Source organism: Symphalangus syndactylus, chromosome 6 (genome assembly GCF_028878055.3).
Source record: "Symphalangus syndactylus isolate Jambi chromosome 6, NHGRI_mSymSyn1-v2.1_pri, whole genome shotgun sequence".
Taxonomy (NCBI): Eukaryota; Metazoa; Chordata; class Mammalia; order Primates; family Hylobatidae; genus Symphalangus; species Symphalangus syndactylus.
In genome coordinates, this window is record NC_072428.2 from 74028797 (window position 1) to 74050861 (window position 22065).

Consider the following 22065-nt stretch of genomic DNA (forward strand, 5'->3'; position numbering starts at 1 on the left):
CCCTTTGAGAATTTTCAATTTTTAGTGGGAGTTCTCACTCTCATCCTCACTTTCTGAGTCTCTTTGTGAGATAGAGCGATAGTGATTCATATAATACAAGTGTGCAGAAGTTTTCTGATGAATCAAAGTAGCAGCAAAACCTTTTACCATTTGAAAAAGCAAGGGTAACACACAGGGGAGCAGCAAGAAAGTTCCTATCACTAGCAATACACCTACAATGAGGGTTTTAAATCCTCCTATAGCTGGAAACCATTTTCCAAATAAAGACTCAGGATTAAACTCGTGCCAAACATATACAGGCACATGTGCCACCTTTGTCATGTCCCTGACTATGTTTTCAATCACCTGTCCTTGATCATCTATTTGTAGGCAGCAACCGGTTAAGTTAAATCTTCCACAAACTCCCCCTTCAGCTGCTAGCAAGTAGTCCAAGGCCAGTCTATTCTGATAGACAGCATTCCTCATTTGGGTTTCCCGCCAAGCTAAAACAGTCAAAGCTCTGCCAGTTTCATTAGTTGGGGGAAAAGTACCAGCTTGAGCTGCCTCCGATCCACGAGAGGGCGCAGAAGCCTGAGGGATAGAAAAACTGCCTGCAGAGGCTCAGGGACTGCGAGCTGTCTGTGCTGACGCCGCGCTCCGTGCGTGGTCCGGAGGACCTGGGCGCCCTGGAACACATGGTCAGGATGACCACCAGCCTCTAACAGCCCTGCCGTGGCCCTTGCGTGCCAGACCGTGTGCCCCTAGAGCTCCCTGTGCATGGGGAAGAGGCGGCTGGTGGTGCAGGAAATCCTGGCTCAGGAAATTGTGGCGGCGCGCCTCGGGGTGGGGAGGTAGGCGCAGGAGGCAGACGAAGCGTAGGGCACAGAGCAGCACAAGTGGCCCTGCCCAGCCGCCTCAGGCTCCCGGGAGGGCTCCCCAAGGGCAGGCCTCCCACCTGCCCTGCTGCCGGTATCCTGGGGCTCCGCCTACCCCGCCCAGCGGAAGGCCAATCTCCTGCCCCTGCAGCCCCTGCGGCTGAGCAGCTTGCGGCCGGGCATGGTGGTGCCCCAGGTCCGCCTCAGCAAGGCGCCGGCGCCCACCTTCCAGCCCGCCAGGCCAGCTCGGAAGGGCAGCACCAAGGACAGTGGCCACCTGCGGATACCCAAGTGGCCTTACAAGGTGGCCAAGGAGGAGAAACCGGAAGCTGAGGAGGCCGAGAAGAAGCACCAGGCCAAGGTGCAGGAGAAGCGCCCGCCGCCCTGGAAGAAGAGGACGCGAGAGTCCGAGGGTGCTTGACACGGGGCTCCAGGACAGGGTGAGGTGGCGGGGCCGGGAACCATGGCGGCTCCCGGGACCACCAGGCCGCACGCGTTTCCATGCTGTCTTTCTAGGATGCTCCCAGGAAGGGGCTGGGGGAGCCACATGGATTCGCCTGACACCAGCCACCGTAGCCATCAGTACACGTAGCGGGCACGTTGCCTAAAAGGCTCCCTTTAGAGAACCTCAATTAAGATTTGTTTAAAAATCAATTTATGAGGCCGGGTGCCGTGGCTCACGCCCGTAATCCCAGCGCTTTGGGAGGCCGAGGCTGGCGGATCACCTGAGGTTGAGAGGCTGAGAGTAGACTGACCAACACGGAGAAACCCCGTCTCTACTAAAAATACAAAATTAGCCGAGCATGGTGGCACATGCCTGTAATCCCAGCTACTGGAGAGGCTGAGGCAGGAGAATCGCTTGAACCCAGAGGCAGAGGTGGCAGGGAGTCAAGATCGCGCCATTGCACTCTGGCCTGGGCAACAAGAGCCAAACTCTGTCTCAATTAAAAAAAAAAAACTCAATTTATTAAAGGGTATTTTCTGTGTAATTTTGTATTTTTAATTATTATCCAATTTGCCAAGTTTTACAAGTGATAGCGCCCCTTGTATCCAACGCAGTTTTAATACACTTGCCTGAAGACCAGTATTTTATTTAAAATACTGTTTCTAGCAATAAATATTTATGATATCTGTAGGAGTTTAGACAGAAATCATGGGATTCTCTCCTTTTTGGCTGTTTGCTTTGGTCTTTTCTTCTCATTGTGGATGCACGTGCACACTGGATGTTTTTATTAGTTAGATTAAGTGATGCCAGATATTTCTATTTGATGGAGGGATTGACTCATTCAGCCACATGATCGAGTGAGAAAGAGATAGCATATTTTATTGTATCTTTTTAAAAAATATTATCCATACAGTCATATATTGGGGACAAACATTTATCGTAATATTATAAAACAATGCAGAGATAAGCATATATGTATTGCTAGAATTAAACTCATTTTAATCAAGGAGTTTTAGATAAACTGGATACAAAATCTTTAACATATTAAAAATAGATACGAGGAAAACGTGTCATTTGATAAAATGGGGAAATGTAATAAACGATTACCAGAAACACAAAATTAAGCCATATATGCTCTTAAGTAAATGGAATTCAGACATCCTTAAAATGTAAAAAAAGGATGCAACAAGAGTAAGGAGCCCAGAATGATGCAAATTAAGGGAATGGGGGGAGGTGATGTTTAGAACAAGCAAAGAGAATGCAATGGGAAGCAAACTTATTTTAGGCAAATTCTCCTGGAGTGGACCAGGAAGCCCTCTCTTCCAGATTCAGTTCCAAAGAGTCCCTTATGTGGGTATTTCTTTTATTTTTCCTTTGAGGACTGCACTTGGTGTTTAGTTCAACTTCATGCGGACCTCATGGAATTTCCAAGACTTGGGGCCTTGGCATTGTGGCACCTTCCTGCCACACGTACATAATTCACAGCATTACCAAGTCACCATGAGCTCCATGCTCACATCTGTCAGCCCAGGACCCAGCCAGGCAGTGTCACATGGTCTCCCAGGCATGCCTTTCCAAGCCGGCTATCCCTGCTGCGAAAATTCTCAAGGCACTGGTCCCGGGAGCTGAGCCCTGGGCCTGTCCTAAAGCTCCACAGGTGACTGCACTGAAGCCCACATGGACAGCTGCAGTTCTAACACAGGGATTTTGAGAGGCCTCAGTCGCCTTTAAGTGGCGCTTTCAGGACACCCATCCTGAGCTCTCACAAATGGCTCCACCTTCCCAAGAATGTCTAATTGTCATTGGAACAGCCAGTGTCAGGCAGCTTCTGCTCAGGCTGATGTGGCATCTGACCCTTGGCGGGTTGCCAGACATTCCTTCCTGTTTCCGCCATGGGAAGTTGGCACTGGGAATGGTATGGAGCCCCCACGTCTACCCTAAGCCTTGGGTGTCTGCTGCTTCCAGGTCAAAAATGGACATTTCTGGTCCTGACCAGCCAATACCACACTGTAACCGATGCTCATAGTCTCCAGGGATGTGTAGAACAGCAATGACAGGACAGCAAACAGCTGGTGGTTTCCCCAGGTCCCACGCTGTTCTGAAGTGGGCATGTTGGGTCTCTGTCCCCAATGTGTTCCAGCCTTACCCAGGTGCACAGGGTACCCTGGGGCCAGCACAGGGCTTGTCAGGTAATGCTCCTGGTGTCCACAAAACAGCTCCAGAGATACCTGCATTTTGAAAAGCCTGCCAATACTACTCAGCAAAAGAAAGAAAAACTATTGACAAAGATGCCAACATGGACAGATCTCAAAATAATCATGCTGATAGCAGAAAGCAAGATGAATGGTTGTCTAGGGATTGGATGAAGTGGGAAGGAAGAGTTGGGAGGGTGAGAATATAAAGAGACGAGAGGAAGCTTTTTGGAGATAATGGGTATGTTCATTATTTTGATTGTAGAGATCATTTCACATATGTAAAACTTCCAATTTTATGTTTTAAATAACACAAAAACTCATTTTTTTAAAAAAGAAATGTATGATATAAAGAAGGATACAATCCATCAGTAACTCAGCAAACCGAAATTGTCATTTGTTAAAAGGAGCATTACTTTAGATATGAGGATCAGTATTTCTGAACTCTAATAAAGGAAGAAGGAGAGTATGAACTGAGTGTTTACTCCCCATGCCGACAACTCATGAAAATTTAAAACTAAAGTAATACAAGAGCAAATGTTTTAAAATTCCTAGCAGCAGTAATCCAAAATGATATAAGTGTACTGAATTTTAGTTTAATATTATTGTGAACATTGTTGCTTGTATTCCTTCTAAATGGGCAAGGAGTATTTTTGCAAAATTGGTGGACTGATAGACTCATCCCTTACTCTTAACCAATGTATTACATAACTCTCAACCTGTGGACATGAAGAATATGAGTCATGGCTGAGTGAAAAAAAATAAAGTCTTATAGAATGTAAAAGTAAATAAATAAATATATGTAAAATGGGCATATAGGGACGGATGTATTTATATTTCACAGAATTAGATTTGAAAAAAGCTATTAAGATTGATTATATCTGAATAATGAAGTGGGTAATGCAGAGGAGCTTTTCATTTTTTACTTTATATAAATTTCCTTCAATTAAATTTCTAAAAGCAAATATTACTTTTTTAATAAAAATGATTAAAAATAATTTTCTTTTCCAGGTATGTGAGAAAACATAGAAACATGAGTTTCCGTGTATCCATGGCAAATAGGAAAAAAAAAAAAGAAAATAAATGTTTGAAAGCAATTTGGAAACAGAGAAGCAAGTTGGTCATTTACATTTACAGACTATATATATCCTCTCATTCTCTGTAGAAAAACAGATAATACTGTACTTTATTTCCTCTGAAGATTTTTCCATATCTTGCAATAACAATCTTCCCAGTACAGTTGATGCCCATCTCTCTTTCTAGTTTGAAAAAGTCTTCAGTGCGAGCATAGTTAACATATACAAGATCTCCCTATAGGGAAAAGAAAATACATATAATACTGCTAAAATTGAAGAAAAAAAAAACAAAAAATAAGTTTGCTTCACAATACTGCGTCATCAAAAGTGTTTCCTTTCTTTATTTGGGGAATAATAAACAGACCCACAGTAATTATGCAGAAGTCATTAGAGAATCTTTTAAAATCCTGAAGAGGTTTAAAGAAGGACAATGTATAAGAGTTATTTATTTGTTTATTATTTTTGAGACGGAATTTCACTGTCGTCCAGGCTGGAGTGCAGTAGCACTCCCTCGGCTGACTGCAACCTCCTCCACCTTCTGAGTTCAAGTGATTCTGCCTCAGCCGCCAGAGTAGCTGTGATTACAGACATGCGCCACCACGCCCACATAATTTTTGTATTTTTTGACAGTAGAGATGGGATTTCACCATGTTGGCCATTCTGGTCTTGAACTCCTGACCTCCAAAGATCTGCCCGCCTCAACCTCCTGAAGTGCTGGGATTACAGGTGTGAGCCACCGCACCCAGCCAGACATATCTAAACAGCATGTCCTGTGTTGAAGAAATTATCAGTGTATAAAAAGCCACAGGGAATAGAGTAAATAAATGTCATTTTAAAGATCCTAACTATATTTATTTAATTTCCAACCATTGCATTAATTTAAGAACCTCTATGGTATGATCTATAAAATCCTATCTATGAATCCATAAAATATTCAAATTATGAAAAACGGAAAGAAGCTTGTAAAAACACCTACTGCTGGGCAGAAGCAGTGGCTCACGCCTGTAATCCCAGCACTTTGGAAGGCCGAGGCGAGCAGATCACCTGAGGTCGGGAGTTCGAGACTAGCCTGACCAACGTAGAGAAACCCCGTCTCCACTTAAAAAAAATACAAAATTAGAAGGACATGGCGGCATGCACCTGTGGTCCTAGCTAAGCGGGAGGCTGAGGCAAGAGAATTGCTTGAACCTGGGAGGTGGAGGTTGCAGTGAGCCGAGACTGTGCCACTGCACTCCAGCCTGGGTGACAAGAGCGAAACTGTCTCAAAAACAAAACAAAACAAAACAAATATAAAAACAAACAAACAAAAAAACACCTACTGCCTCACTGAAAGGCATGTTCAGCAGTTTGTTATTTCAGAGAGTGGCAACTCCTTCAGCAGGGTCAGTTTTTAATGTATTTGTTTTGTTTCTTTTTTCTCTGTCTGGTGTTCTCTTCTATTTTATTATATATTTTTTTAATTTGAGGTATGAGGTTTTCATAGTACTGAATATCAAACAATGAACCCACATGAATGATTCACCTAATTTCTTTGGTTTTAGTCCTCTATACAGGTTTTACATAGCAAAAGAACCATTTAAAGGCTTGGATTACAAATGTGTTTTATTTTACCTCTGGCATGCCTTGGGCTGAGAAAGCATTATATGGTGGCACAATATTTGTAACATTCTCATAGCCATCTGGTGGTGGTTCGAGGTATGATGTTTTGAAAATCTAGCAAGAATTAAAATATGTCAAGTTAGAAAAATTCCAGATTATTATTAAGATATAATTCATTTTGCCTTCAAGTATATACTTCAGATTAAGCATCCTGGAATTAGGTTATATAATTAAATAGATAAATTACACTGACAACAATGAGAAAGAGCCTTATCATTATTACTGTCTTCCTAATAATAGAAACTTTTATAAATGCATGCAATCTCAGGTAACCAAAACTTTCCTTATAAAGTGTAAGAGCAGAGCTTCAAAGGTGGCACTTTGGTGATCCTCTTTTTTTGACTGTGCCTATTCAGCTTCCCTGGTGGGCTCCTTTTCTTTCATCTTTATTTATTTATTTATTTATTTATTTATTTTTTTTTTTTTTTTTTTTTGAGACGGAGTCTTGCTCTGTCGCCCAGGCTGGAGTGCAGTGGCGCAATCTCGGCTCACTGCAAGCTCCGCCTCCCGGGTTCACGCCATTCTCCTGCCTCAGCCTCTCCGGGTAGCTGGGACTACAGGCGCCTGCCACCACGCCCGGCTAATTTTTTTGTATTTTTAGTAGAGACGGGGTTTCACCGTGGTCTCGATCTCCTGACCTCGTGATCCGCCCGCCTCGGCCTCCCAATGTGCTGGGTTTACAAGCGTGAGCCACCGCGCCCGGCCCTCTTTCATCTTTATTTAAATAATATTTCCCCATGTTTTATCCCCAGCCCATTGCTTGCCTCTGTACTCCCTCACTGCGAGACTTCATTAAGTATCAGAATTTTACCAATAGCTAATATGCTTATGATACTTACATTTTCAGATTCATATATTTAAATGTTTGGTGGTTATTTCATCCTGGATGTCCAAACTCAACATGTTAAAATTCAAATTTATCATCTCTCACCCTGGGACTGCTTTTGATCTGCATTTCCTACCTCTATTAATAGCTTCAGTCATTAGCCACTCACACCAGACAGTCTCGGAGTCATCCTGAACTCTATCTTCCCCTCCTTCCCCAAGTCAATCACTAATCAAGCCCTGCTAATACATTTCCTTACTATTTCTGAAATCCATCCCTCTTCCTCATTCCTACTAACATCCTAAAACTTTATTATCTTTTACCTGGACTATTGTCTGAAGACAACAACTTTAACCCATTGCTTAGCCTAGGTATAATCTACAGAGGACCTTGTCTATCTAAAATGCCCCTCTAGCCACATCCTTCCCCTGCTCAGGACTTGTCATTGGCACCCATGAACTGAAGCTGAAGTTTAAGCTTCTTAGGACAGCATATACGCCCTTCTATGATCTGTTCCCAGAACATATTTACGGGTTTATCTCATATCATGGCCCATTTTGTATTTTACACTTTTGAAATACAGAAAATCATTACATTCTCCCAATAATACTAAGCTAATATATGCCTCCAAGCATTTGCCAATATTTTGTCTTTTGTTGAGAATTCTCTTATGCTATCTTGTCACATGGTTAACTCCTTGCGTCCTTTCATGACTCACATGTCAAACTTCAGGAAACATTGTCTAACTCCCAGGCTGGGCTGAGTGACTCTTTTCTCTGTAAATAATGAACTCTAATCATAATCTTCATAGCACTTACCATATTAATTTGAAGTCTGAAGTATTCTATTGTCTGCCTCAACTTACTTAGGCAAAGGAACCATGTCCTAGTCTCATTCTGGCCTCGGGACTTAACACCATGTCGAACACATAGTGGATACTGAATAATTCACTATTAACAAATTTCTACTTTTACTTGACCCTACATTACAATCCACATAAAATGGTTGGAATGCAAAATATAAAAGGTACCAACAATTTCACATACCTCAGTTTCATGTTCATCCACAATCGATATATAGTTGGCATTTGTCTCATTGGGGTAAGATAAGAGGACATCATAATGAACCAACTTGGGTGAATCTAGTCCAAATTTCTTCCACTGGGTTTGAATTTTCTTGGCAAGCAAGAAATTTTGTTCTGTTCCTGCCAGATGAGGAAGCTTTGTAAAAGAACTAAAATGAAAATAAAATATAAGAGGGCGTTAAAGACTATGCTCAGACGATGTGCCTAAAAACTATTCTAAATGCACTATTTATGTTTGGGCATTAAGTTGTCATTCCTATATGACAGATAAAAGAAACACAGCTGGCCGGGCGCGGTGGCTCACGCTTGTAATCCCAGCACTTTGGGAGGCCGAGGCGGGCGGATCACGAGGTCAGGAGATCGAGACCACGGTGAAACCCCGTCTCTATTAAAAATACAAAAAAATTAGCCGGGCGTGGTGGCGGGTGCCTGTAGTCCCAGCTACTCGGAGAGGCTGAGGCAGGAGAATGGCGTGAACCCGGGAGGCGGAGCTTGCAGTGAGCCGAGATTGCGCCACTGCACTCCAGCCTGGGTGACAGAGCGAGACTCCGTCTCAAAAAAAAAAAATAAATAAATAAATAAATAAATAAATAAAAGAAACACAGCTAATGCTACCAGTTTCTAGATAGGCCAATTTTTAAGTTATTTATGTACAACTGCAGTTTTCATATTATGCTTCCTCAGAAAATAACACATTCCATGGTAGACACAATCAGCAAAGACTCAGATATGAGAAGATAGCCTGGAAGAATGTCATACTTCTATACCAATAATGTTCCTTTTTTGCTGCTTGTCAGAGAACAGAGACATTTTGGAAAGAAAATTAGATCTTAATATCTCGCAGGGACCAACTTGGGCACTTCCACGTTTAACTTATGTATTTCCACTGTTGATTGTAGCATGTATGCAGTTGCTTATTTACCTCACTGATGTCAAAGTCCATGCATTTTAGTTTTTCATATCCCCTAGTGCTTAGTTCTTGTCTTTTACCCAAAAAGTGCAGGCTTGCTGAATTTAATTTGGGCAGTGTTCTCTTGGTTCTGGATGTAAATGGGTTGTAACATTTAAGTGACCTCACAAACATAGTTCTTAGTGAGATTTATTTTACTTGGGGTGAATAATATTTTTAAAGTCCCTGGCCAGGCATGGTGGCTCACACCTGTAATCCCAGCATTTTGGAAGGCCGAGGAGGGTGGATCAACTGAGGTCAGGAGTTTGAGACCAGCCCGGCCAACATGGTGAAACCCTGTCTCTACCAAAAATACAAAAAAATTAGCCAGGCATCATGGCAAGTGCTTGTAATCCCAGCTACTTGGGAGACTGAGGCAGGAGAATTGCTTGAATCTGGGAGGTGGAGGTTGCAGTGAGCCGAGATCATGCCAATGCACTCCAGCCTGGGTGACGGAGTGAGATTACGTCACAAAAAAAAAAAAAAAAAAAAAAAATTAAAGTCACACATCATCAGTAGAACAAAAATAAACCCTTTTAAAATTTTTTTTGTTAACCAGACAACAGCCACAAAATATACAGCAGTAAAAGGAAATTAACATGTATTGAAAACCTGTTGTATGACAAGCACTCTACATTCACTTTCACATGTGTTTTCTCATTTAATCATCACAATCCTTCTTCCATCATCCCCATTTGGCAAATGAGGACACTGACAGAGTGGCTGAATAATCTACTCATAATTTTACAGCTAACAAATGCTGGAGCTGGAATCCAAAATTGTAGTTATCTGATCCTGAGAAATAATGATGTTTCTAAATAATTCATCTGCTGTTATTACCCATGTGATTAAAATTCTTCTACAATTCACTGTACCCTGCATTAGAAAGTTCACACCCCAACAAGGCATCTAAAGCACTTTTAGGTTAGATCCTCTCTTCTGTCTTTTCAGATTAATTCCACATCCCTCTCTTATAAACTCCTCTACTCTCTGTCACTGAGTATACTTATTTTTCTCATAAAATGATTATGATTTTTACTACCTTTTAGCCTTTGCACAATGTCTTATCTCAGCCAAAAATATTGTCCCATCTACCTGAATCTCCCTCTATCACCACTTCTAATCACTCTCCTTTCTCATCTGCAAACTATAATCATCCATAAGGACTCTTCAAGCATCATCTTCTCTGAGAAGATGTCTTTCTCTATATCAGAAAATGAAAACTGCACATATCAGATGTTTAATTTCTTACCATCTTTATTTTTTAAAAGTACAAATGTGTTCAGACAGAAGTTATTTTATATGTATAGGAATAAAAAGGCAAAACGGCTAGAGATATTTAATTTCTACTTTACACAATTCATTATTTTTGTTTCTACATAGAGCAGATATGATTCTTGCAATTAGAAAAAAATATATGTATTTCCTTAAATTAGGAGGGAGGATTAGCCATGAATTTTTTGCCTCCCATCTTTTCAAGAACCCCCTGAAATGAAATAGAGAAGTACAGAAAAAGAGTAGGAAGGTATAACATCCTTTATTTCATATCAGGGTTTCTCCGTATGGTCTCAAGATGGGCATTACAGCCCCAGGCATACGTATTCACCCAGTAACTTCAGGAGAAACAAGTACAAACTGGAACAACTATTCCTTCTTTTGTGTTTAACAAAGGAACATTTTTGTAGAAGATCTTAGCTAAGTTTTTCTCCCATTTCATTAGGTAAAATAGGTTCATTTACCCCTTCTCAAATCAATCATTGCCAGAGGGAGGATAATGATTGTCTTATGGACTAATCAAGAGATTCCTGGGCTGGGAGGAAGGTAACCTTTACTGAACACATACCCTCCTGAGAGAGGGAGAACACTCACAGTTGAGGCTCTGTTAATAAGAAAGTGGCTAGGAGGAATACAATTGTTCCCAAATTTAAGCCCTTTAACTCAATCTTCAAGCCCTCCTTTGCCTTCTAAACTCTTCTGCTGTGTTCATTAACCCTTTAGCTCTGCAATCAACAATTCGCTTATATCTTCAGCACCTTCTCTGAATGTTTCCTTGACCTCCTTGTCTTTCTTTTCTGTTTTTTTGTTTTTTTGATGGAGTTTTGCTCTTGTTGCCCAGGCTGGAGTGCAGTGGTACAATCTTGGCTTACTGCAACCTCCGCCTCCCAGGTTCAAGCGATTCTCCTGCCTCAGCCTCCTGAGTAGCTGGGATTACAGGTGCATGCCACCATGCCCAGCTAATTTTTTGTATTTTTAGTAGAGGTGGGGTTTCATTATGTTGGACAGGCTGGTTTTGAATTCCTGACCTCAGGTGATCCACTGTCCTTGGCATCCCAAAGTGCAGGGATTACAGGCGTGAGCCAACGTACCCAGCCAACCTCCTTGTCTTAACTGGTTTCCTCTGAGGACCCTGCTCAGCTGCAGGCTGTTTTGTTTTCCATGACCCCATATATCTCATGGCTAAAGTTCAGCTAGGAGGCCTTACTCTCCACTGGCTGTTTCAGATATATCTCTTTTTTCTTCTTTCCAAACTAACAGCTTTTTTGAAGCTTACAACAAAAGTCACCACCCACTACACCTTCTAGGTATGTACTGTCATCTACAAAACTTTGAGTCATGCCTCTTCATTCATTAAAGTTGGGGGCCCCTAATATGGTGTATTTCCCTCTATCTCTGTTCTTGTCATCATTCTTGGTGTGTAATATTTGTATGTGGTTGGATGCAAAAGACAGAAAAAACAACACCAACAAGATATTTAATCATCACGAAAACCATTCAAAGATTGTTTATCAACTTATGCATATTATACACTAAAGCATAATACTAATAATATAAATAGAAAATGTTAATGTTTAATCAAGAGCATCACCATATTTTAGTTCTGCTACCTCACATCATTTTCTAGGAGATTTCTTCTGGACACTTGATGATGCAGTGCAAATAGTTCAATAGTGTTAACATCTTACCTAGCCTTTTAAGTTAAGCAAATTTAAATGTAAGAACTCTGTCTCACTTGATAAGACATTCATGGCTGGGCGCGGTGGCTCATGCCTGTAATCCCAGCATTTGGGAGGCCGAGGTGGGTGGATCACCGGAGATCAGCCTGGTCAACATGGCAAACCCCGTCTCTACTAAAAGTACAAAAACTAGCCAGGTGTGGTGGTGGGAGCCTGTAATCACAGCTACTCAGGAGGCTGAGGCAGGAGAATTGCTTCAACCTGGGAGGTGGAGGTTGCAGTGAGCTGAGATTGTGCCACTGCACTCCAGTCTGGGCAACAGGGCAAGACTGTCAAAAAAGAAGAAGAAGAAAAAAAAAAAAACCTCTGCCATTCTACTCCATTGCATGAGCTATATATAGACTGAGTCTCTCTTCAAGTGATGTTCATTCCTACTCCTTCTTTTCCTGTATCATCAAAAAAGCACCTCACAACAGACATTTTGAACTAACCTCTTGATATCTGATGTGCCTTGATAATACATAAGCTGAAATTTAATAAGAACATTATAGCTGATTTATTCCTCATTACAATAGCTCACTCGAGTTCATCCATAGACACTAACATGGAACCTTGTGATCTCAACAGCACAGATGGGTAGAAAATAGATATACTACTCAACTTATGGTGAGGTTGTGTCCCTATAAACCCATTGAAAGTCAAAAATATTACTAAATTGAAAATGCATTTAATACCCTGATAAATCCATCATAAAGTTGAAAATTCTAAATCAAACAATCATAAGTCAGGGATTGCCTGTTAACTGTAGTGTGTATGTACTTCACTCGGTATATCTGTCTGTAGGGTTTAACTGGAGTATTAGAAGAAAAGAAGAGAAAGAATGGTGCAGAAAGATATTTTAAGAAATAGTAAACAAGACCTTTCTAAATAAATGGAAGACATAAATTTCCATTGTCAAGAGGCTCAGAGAGCCTAAACAGGCTAAATTTAAAGAAAACTATGCCTAGACACATAGTAAAACTGCCAAAAACCAAAGACAAAAATGATACATGTTACATGATTTAATGACTGTAAACTTCTCATCAGATAACATAGCAGCTAGAAGACAGTGAAACATTTAAAGTTCTAAAAACTTCATGTGTATTAGCAGAGTCAACCCAGAATTCTATATCAAGGGAAAATATGTTTGGAGAATAAAGTTGAAGTAAAGAATTTTATGGATGAAGAAAAACTAAGAATTTGTCACCATCAGATTCCACATTACAGGAAATACTTAAGGAAGTTATTCAGACTCAACAGAAATAGCACAGGGCAACCTAAATCTTCAGAAACAAATGAAAAGCATCAAAAATGATAAATATCTAAGAAACATGAAATACTAATTTTAACTTTAACTGGTTTACAATACATATACATGTTCAAAGAAAAAATATAACATTAATATAGCATTATATTGTGAGGTTTATATTTCATGTATATGATACATATGACAGCTACTTTATAAAGGATGGTGGGGGAGAGAGTAAATGGATATACAGAAATGTGAGTTTCTCCATTACATATTAAGTGACACAGTAGTAAATTTAAGAATACAGTGAAACATTATAGATGTATAATATAACTTTTAGAGTATCCACTAAAAAGTATAGCCAAAGAAGTATAGCCAAAAGATAAATTGAAATAAAATAAAATTTCATATATTTTCCCCACTATCAAAAAGTCAGAAAATGAGTAAAGGTACAGAAAGAAAACAGAAAACAAACCACAAAGTGGCAGACTTAAGTTTAATTATATCAATCAATAACTATATTATATGTTAATGGACTAAATACTCACAAGGCAGAGGTTACCAGAGTGGATAAAAAAGCAAATATCTATTATATGCAGCCCACAGAAGGCATACTTAAATTAAGATTACAAAAATGTATAAAACAGCAAATGACAACTGTGTTCTCTCTATAGAGGGTACATTTTATTTCTAATTAAAGTGATAGTTAAAAGTAAGTAGATGGAAGAAGACATCCTATATAAACATAAGTATTAGAAGGCTGACATGGCTCCATTCATGTGAAATAAAATAGACTTAAAAAGATTATTACTAAAGATAACTGAGCACATTTCATAAAAATAAAAGGTCATTCTGTTTTGAAGACATAACATCCATGTGTGTATGCCTAATGAATGAGCCTCAGAATACATAGAGCAAAAACTGACCAAATTAATGGGACATTAGACAATTTCGCATTCGTGGAGAAAACTATAACATACCTCTGGATTAAATTTGACTCCTTCCCAAATTAGTAAAGAAATAAAGGAATTACCCTACCAACCAGCTAAAAAAGAAAAATCATTTGATCATATTAATTGATACAGAAAAAGCACTTGACAAAATTCAACACCCATTCATGATAAAAACCCTCAGCAGTCTTGGAATAGAGGGGAGCTTTCTTAACTTTACAAAGAGCATCAACAAAATACCGACAGCTACGTCATACTTAACGGTGAAACTAAATCTTTCTCCTTAAGATTAGTAAAAAGAAATGAATATCCATTCTTACTACTCTTATTCAACAGAGTAATGGAGGTTCCAGTCTGCACAAAGAGGCAATTATTCTTAGAAAAGTAAAAGACATACAGATTAGAAAGAAAAAAGAAATGAAACGTTCCCTTTTTGAAGATGACGTTATTGTCTACATAGAAAATTTCAATGAATCTACAAGAAACCAACCAAATCAAACAAACAAACCGAAATCTTTCCCACCTTCCAGCCAAGTCTAGTGGCTCACATTTCTCATCCCAGAACTCTGGGAGGCCTAGGTGGGAGAATCGCTTAATCCCAGGAGTTTGAAACCAGCCTGAGAAATACGGCAAGACTCTGTCTCAGAACACTCCCCCAAAAGCAAAACAAACAAACAAACAAAACCTTCTTAGAGTTCAGCAAGGCCACAGGATGCAACATTAATACACAAACACAACAGTATTTCTATATGCTAACAACAGAGCATGTGGAAATTGAAATTAAAACACAATATAATTTGCATTTGCTCCAAAGAAAATGAAAGATGCAAATCTAACAAAGCATATAAAGCATCTGCTTCATGCAAATTACAAAATGCTGATAAAAGAAAGATGATCTACTATTGGAAACATACCATGTTCATGTAATAGAAGACTAGACACAGCAAAAATGTCAAGAATTCCCAAATAGCTCTATAGGATTACTGTAATTGCTAGCAAAGCTCCACAAATAGTTTTTTAGACAAATATGTGTTTATTATATATTTTAAATGAAAAGGTAAGGGATATAGTATAGCTACAATAATAGTTTAAAAGAATAAGGTAAGAGAAATCATTCTATGTTTTTTTAAAATCTGCTATATCACTTTAATAATTAGGACAGTACAGTACTGGATAAATAGGGCGGAATATAAAATCCAGAAACAGAATAAGACTCTGTCTCTACAAAAGAGAGAATCTAGAAATAGACTCACAAAAATACACCCAACCAATTTTTAACAAAGGTGCAAAAGCAATTAAATGAAAGAAGAATAACATTTTAATAAATGGTGATGGAGCAATTGGACATTCTCAGGCAAAAGAATAAACTCAACCTAAACCTTACATCTTTATGCACAAAATAACTCAAAACAGGTCAGAAACTTTAACGTAAAAGGTAAATTATAAACCTTTGGGGGAATAAAGAAGACAAAATTGGTCAAAGTGCAGATCAGAGAGTTCTTAGATATGAACCCAAAAGCATGATCCAAAAAGAGAAAAATTGATAAATTACACCTCATCAAAATAAGGTTTTAACTTCTGATCTGCAAATGAGGGTGGGCAAATAAACAAATTACAGACTGGAAAAAAATATTTGTTCACTGCATTTCCAACAAAAGACTTGTATCTAGAATAGAATTGACCCTTGAAACATAGGTTTGAACAGCATGGGTCCACTTATATATGAATTTTTTTCAATAAATATATTGGAAATTTTTTTTGAGATTTGCAGCAATTTAAAAAAAAACTCATAAATGAACCACATAGCCTAGAAATATAAAAAAAGAACAGGTTTGTCATGAATGCATGAAGTACATGTAAAAGTATTTTATCATTTACTGTTTTAAAATAACATGAATCTATTATAAAAAGTTAAAATGCATCAAAATATATGCATATACTTACAGACTACATGGTGCCATTTGCAGTCTAGAGAACTGTAAACAAACATAAAAATACAATATAAAGTCATAATTATGTAAAATTAACTGTAATACATTGTGTACTGCAGTAATACATTTGTAGCAACAGCTTATTGCTCTTGCAGTGAGCTTGTGCGATGACTATCTGCTTAAATCACTGTATGATACTAACCATCTCCCTAATCATCACTACGTGAACAGTTTGTTTCTCCAGTAAATTGCTCATGGCAGTTTAAAAAATGATCTCCCATGGTTCTCATGTAGTTCTGACTGTGTTTAGTATAATTCTGTAAACCTTGAATAACACCATGGGATCCATACAAAGTGCCACTAATGATACATCATAAGAAAAGGATGAATTGCTTGGTATACCATAGACTGAGGTGTGCAGCTGTGATTGCCCTCCATTTTCAAGATAAATCCAGCCTAAGGACTACTGTTAAAAAAAAAAAAAAGAAAAATTTATGAAGCTGTCATGGCAGCTATGCCAACAAGTGTGAAAACCTTGTTCTTTTGCAAATTACCTTTTTTTCTTGTATTGAAAATGTAGCTTTTATGTGGGTGTAGGATTACTATAAGAAAGGCATATCTATAGACTCTAATTAATGTGATTTGAGAAAAAGCAAAGTCATTCTATGATAATTTAAAGCAAAAGGAAGGTAAAGGTGGAGAATAGTATGCTTGCAAAAATGATTTGATAAAGTTAGAAAGAAGTTTAACTTTTAACCTGTCAAGATAACAGGAGGAGCAGCTTCTGCTCACTAAGAGGCAGTGGACAAGTCTTCAGATGACATTAAGAAAATTATTGAGGAGAAAGGGGATATCTGCCTGAAAAGGTTTTTCAATGCAAATGAAAATGCCCTATCCTGGGGGCGGAGGGGGATGCTACAAAGGATATTTATGAGTAAGGAAGAGATGTAAGCACTGAGATTTAAGGCTGGAAGGGATAGGCAAATTCTACTGTTTTGTGCAAATGCACTTGGGTTTATGATAAGGGCTGCCCTTATCTATGAAGCTGCTAACCCCCAAGCCTTGAAGGGAAAAGATAAACAGCAGCTTTCAGTCTTTTGGTTGTACAACAAGAAGGCCTGGACAACAGAAACCAATGTTCTAGATTGATTCCACCCATACTTTGTTCCTGCAGTCATGAAATACCTTGCCAGGAAGGGATTGCCTTTTCAAATTCTTTTGGTATTGGAAGACACGTCTGGCTACCCAGAAACCCTGAGAGCAAGTAGTCTACTTGCCCCCAAACACATCTCTCTAATTTGGCCCCTGGATCAAGGGGTCATAATAACAATTTTAAGGCTCACTGCACTCTATGGAAAGGATTGTCAATACTACAGAAGAGAACCCTGACAGAACTTAATGAAATTCTGAAAAAAATTACACCACTGAAGATGCCATCATTGTTATAGAAAATGCTGTGAAAGCCATCAAGCCCCACACAACAAATTCCTGCCAAAGAAAACTGTGTGCAGATGCGGTCATGACTTCACAGGATTGATGACAGAGCCAAACAAGGTAATCATGAAAGAGATTGTGAACATGGCAAAAAAAAAAAAAAGGTTGAGGGATGAAGGGTTTCATGATAGTAATCTTGGAAAAATTCAAAAGGTAGTAGACACCAGAAAAATTAACAGAAGATGATTTGATGGAGATGAATACTTCTAAACCAGTACCAGATGATGAGGAAGAAGACAGAAGAAGCAACGCCAGAAAACAAGATGATATTAGACAATCTGGCAGAAGGGTTTCCATTATTCAAGGCTGCTTTTGACTTCTTTTACAACACGGTCCGTTCTATGATACAGGCACTAAAACTAAAGCAAATGATGGAAGAACTGGTAGTGTATAAAAATATTTTTAGAGAAAAGAAAAAGTAAAAAACAGGCATGATGTCTAAGAATTGAACAGAATGTGACTGCCTTTCCTGACTCCCCTTCTCTACCTTCTCTGCCTCTGCCATCCTTGAGACAGCAAGACCAACCCCTCCTCTTCCTCTTCCTCCTCAGCCTACTCAATGTGAACATTGGATGAAGGCCTTTATGAAAATCTACATTCACTTAATAAATAGTAAATGCTTTTCTCTTATGATTTTTTAAAAATCATTTTCTTTTCTCTAGCTTACTTTATTGTAAGAATACAGCATATAATACATATACAAAATACATGTTAATTGTCTACGTTATTGCTGAGGTCACTAGTAGGCTATTAATAGTTAAGTTTTGGGGGAGTTAAAATTTATGTGTGGATTTTTGACTGCATGGGGGGTCAGCACCCTATGCCCACATTATTCAAGAGTCAACTCTATATAAAGAACTCTAAAAACTCCATAGGGGGGTTGAGGATGGTGGCTTATGCTTGTAATCCTAGCACTGTGGGAGGGTGAAGTGGGTATGTCACTTGAGCTCACGAGTTCGAGACCAGCCTGGGCAAAATAATGAGACCCTGTCGCTACCAACAACAAAAACAACAACAAAAAATAAACAAGTAAGCATAAATTTAAAAAAAATTAGCTGGGTGTGGTGATGCATGTCTGCAGTCCCAGCTACTCAGGAGGCTGAGGTGGGAGAATCCCTTGAGCCTAGGACATGGAGGTAGCAGTGAGCTGAGATCACAACACTGTACTCCAGCCTGGGTGATGGAGTGAGACTCTGTCTCAAAACAACAACAACAACAACAAACAAACACAAAACTCCACAGGGGAAAACAACTTATATCTAAATACAAAATAAGCCAAAGCCATGAATAGACTTCTAAAATTATTTCTTTATTTTTTAATTTTATGGCTACCTACTAGTTGTACACATTTATAGGGTACATGTGATATCTTGATAGAAGCATACAATAAGTAATGATCAAATCAGAGTAGTTAGGATATCTATCACCTCAAACATTTATCATTTCTTTGAGTTCAGAACATTTCAAATCCACTCTAGTTATTTTGACATATACAATAAATTATTGTTAACTATAGTTGCCCTATTGTGCTATGTAATACTAGATCTTATTCCTTCTATCTAACTCTATTTTTGTGCCCATTGAACCAATCCCTCAGTATCGTCCACCCTCCTCACTACCCTTCCAGTTTCTGGTAACCATCATTCTATTCTCTATCTCCATGAGATCAATTTTTTTTTGCTCCCACATATGAGTTAGATCATGCAATGTGTGTCTTTCTGTGACTGGCTTATTTCACTTAATATAATGACATTTAGTTCCATTCGTGTTGCTACAAATGATAGGATTTCTTTCTTTTTTATGCTGAGTAATAATCCATCCTGTATATACACCATAATATTTGTTGATGGAAGTTGATCATCAGGTTGATTCGGTATCTTGGCTATTGTGAATACTGCTGTGGTAAACATCAGAGTGCATATATCTCTTTGGAATACTGATTTCCTTATTTTGAGGTAGAAATGCAAAATGATGCAACCACTTTTCACTTATCTTAGGCATTTTCTTAAAAAGTTAAACTTATGCTTATCATCAAACTCAATCATTTCGAGAGAAATAAACCACATATCCATAGAAAGACTTGTAAATATCTGTTCATAGCAGCTTTATTCACAATAGCCAAAAACTATAATCAACCCAAATTTCCATCAACTATACATTGCAGTATATCCATACAATGGAATTCTAGTCTGCAATAAAAATAATGAACTACTAATGCATGCAACAATCTAGATGAATGTCAAAATCATTATTCTGAGTAAAAGAAGCTAGATACAAAAGAGCATATACTCTATGATTCCATTTAAATAAGATTCTAGAAAATGCAAATGAATCTCCAGTGATATAAAATTGATTAGTGATTGCCTAGTGCCAGAGATGGAGGGGGATGGGGAATAAACTGCAAAGGGCATAATGGAATATTTTTGTAGCGTGATGGAGGAGGTGGTTTTTTCAGTATAGCATACATCTGTCATAACTCTCAAATTGTAGGCTTTATAGGGATGCAGTTTATTTTATGTAAATTATACTTCACTAAAGCTGATTTTAAAAATTAACACCCATTTGAAAGAGTCTGAATACAGAAATAAATATCATGGCCATTGTTCTTAAGGAGTTTATGATGACTCCCCCAATTTCCACTGTTTTTCATGGTTAGAAGCTGGAGGAATGGCAATGATTCTTTTTGGTTTCATTTTGTCTTCTTTGTAAACAACAAATTAATACCTGCAAGATGGGATAAAGGTTTAACTTTTGGCAGACAGAATGAGACACTTTGATCACTTTTCCACTAAATCACTTAGTCAACCAGCATATAACTTTCCCTGACAGAATACGGTATCTAAAAAAATTGCTGATTAAATCCTAGGCACTGATGAACAAAGAATAACATTCAGTTAGATCCAAAGTTACATGAAGTTGAAACCTCTCTTAATAAGCCAACCGGATACTTTTTGTTAGATAAAGTTAAGGAAGAAACACCTACTTTTATAACATTGTAACAGATTTCACCCCAAGAGTGGCATAGAGACATTAAAAAAAAAACAACAAAAAAACATAAGTTGATGACTAATATGTAATTTCACACAGAAAAGACTGTCCTCATGCATATAACCAGGTATAATATGCTTCTCGCTGTGATATTTTAAACATGATTTTTAAGATCAAATACGTAAATAAACTTACCAAAGAAATGATCTGATGTTTTCAGCTTTCATTTCAGATACCAGTTCCCACTGTATACTTTGATGATAGCGCATACAAGTGGTTATTTCTTTGAGAGGCTTAATAAACCAGCCTGACGAAAAAAATACACAAACATGCACACATATACACAAAATCACTTCGACTTTATTAAAACTAGAAGCCACCCCTCTCTCCTTCCCCACAAAAAGCCTTTATCTGACAAATAGATCATGGTGAGCTTTAAAAAATAATGTTCATATTAAATGCAGAAAACCTGTAAATTCTGATATGTAATATAATTTTGAGATGCTTAAAAGTTTTATTTAAGAGAAGCTCTTTCATTTTCTCACGTTATGCATGAAGGCGTGGCTTTTCTTGTTCTTCCCTGGATATCTAGTCCCTGACACATAGGGAACATTCCACAAATATTTATTTACATATACAACAGGGTTTTGTTTTGTTTTGTTTCGTTTTGCTTTGTTTTTAGTGCTGTCCGTATTAGTTGAAAGTTTTGACTCACTCATGTTGCTTGGAAAGAAAACGACGTTTTTTCATCCCTGCCGATAGTGACAGCTGTAGGTTGTCTCTAGTGAACTCAGGGAACATTTAATAAATTTGAATTTCAAGCACACTTTGTCTGCTAGGAAGACCAAAACACATTCCATCTGGTTTCTGAAATTTGCAGAGTTTATCATATCTAGCCCAGCCGGCCAGGGCTAGCGCACAGCCCAATCCCTTCGGGCTCCAGGATTTCTCTCCTTATCTCTGCAGAGAATCACGAGCCCCAGAGTCAGGAGAGAGTGTTTCGCTCACTTACCCACCATAAATCCCACCAGGAAAGATGCCAGCGCAGCAGCCAAGCACATCCAAAGGTACAGACGGCCCCTGGACTTCGTCATGGCTTCTTTAGGACTGAGGTTGGGGCGCCTGCTACATTGGCGAGCTTCGGGGCTGCAGAGAAACACAGAGCGCGCTGGCAGGAGGCTGTGAGCGCTGAGGGGCCTCCGCTGACCTTCGCAAGGCCACGCCTCCGCCCTACCCTCTGGGGACCCAGGGGCCCTCGATGGGTGAAAGGAAGCCCTGCAGAGGGAGGAGGCATTCTTCCTGTTGGCGGACAACTTCCATTCTGTGGATCCCGCAGTAACCCAGAGGTAGTAGGTGGCGGGAGCTGCTGAAAATG

General features: G+C 38.9%; 1 protein-coding gene across 1 annotated transcript; it reads right to left on the reverse strand.

Moving 5' to 3' along the window:
• Positions 1-2236: 2236 nt before the first annotated feature.
• LOC129484736 (N-acetylated-alpha-linked acidic dipeptidase 2-like) lies at positions 2237-21784 on the reverse strand. The gene is made up of 5 exons (XM_055283223.2): positions 21703-21784; positions 20886-20997; positions 8099-8285; positions 6179-6280; positions 2237-4802 (listed from the first exon to the last, which is right to left on the reverse strand). The coding sequence occupies exons 1-5, from the start codon at positions 21782-21784 to the stop codon at positions 4644-4646; spliced, it is 642 nt and encodes a 213-aa protein (XP_055139198.1). The 3' UTR covers positions 2237-4643.
• Between the last annotated feature and the right edge of the window lie 281 nt (positions 21785-22065).

Bases quoted from the DNA above. Each gene is read 5' to 3' on its own strand.
- LOC129484736 (XM_055283223.2), bottom strand. From the start codon at position 21,784: ATGACGAAGTCCAGGGGCCGTCTGTACCTTTGGATGTGCTTGGCTGCT. The intron at 20,998-21,702 runs GTAAGTGAGCGA...TTTTTTCGTCAG, and splicing joins CCTGGTGGGATTTATGGTGG to GCTGGTTTATTAAGCCTCTC. The intron at 4,803-6,178 runs GTAAAATAAAAC...TTTTCCCTATAG, and splicing joins CAGCCCAAGGCATGCCAGAG to GGAGATCTTGTATATGTTAA.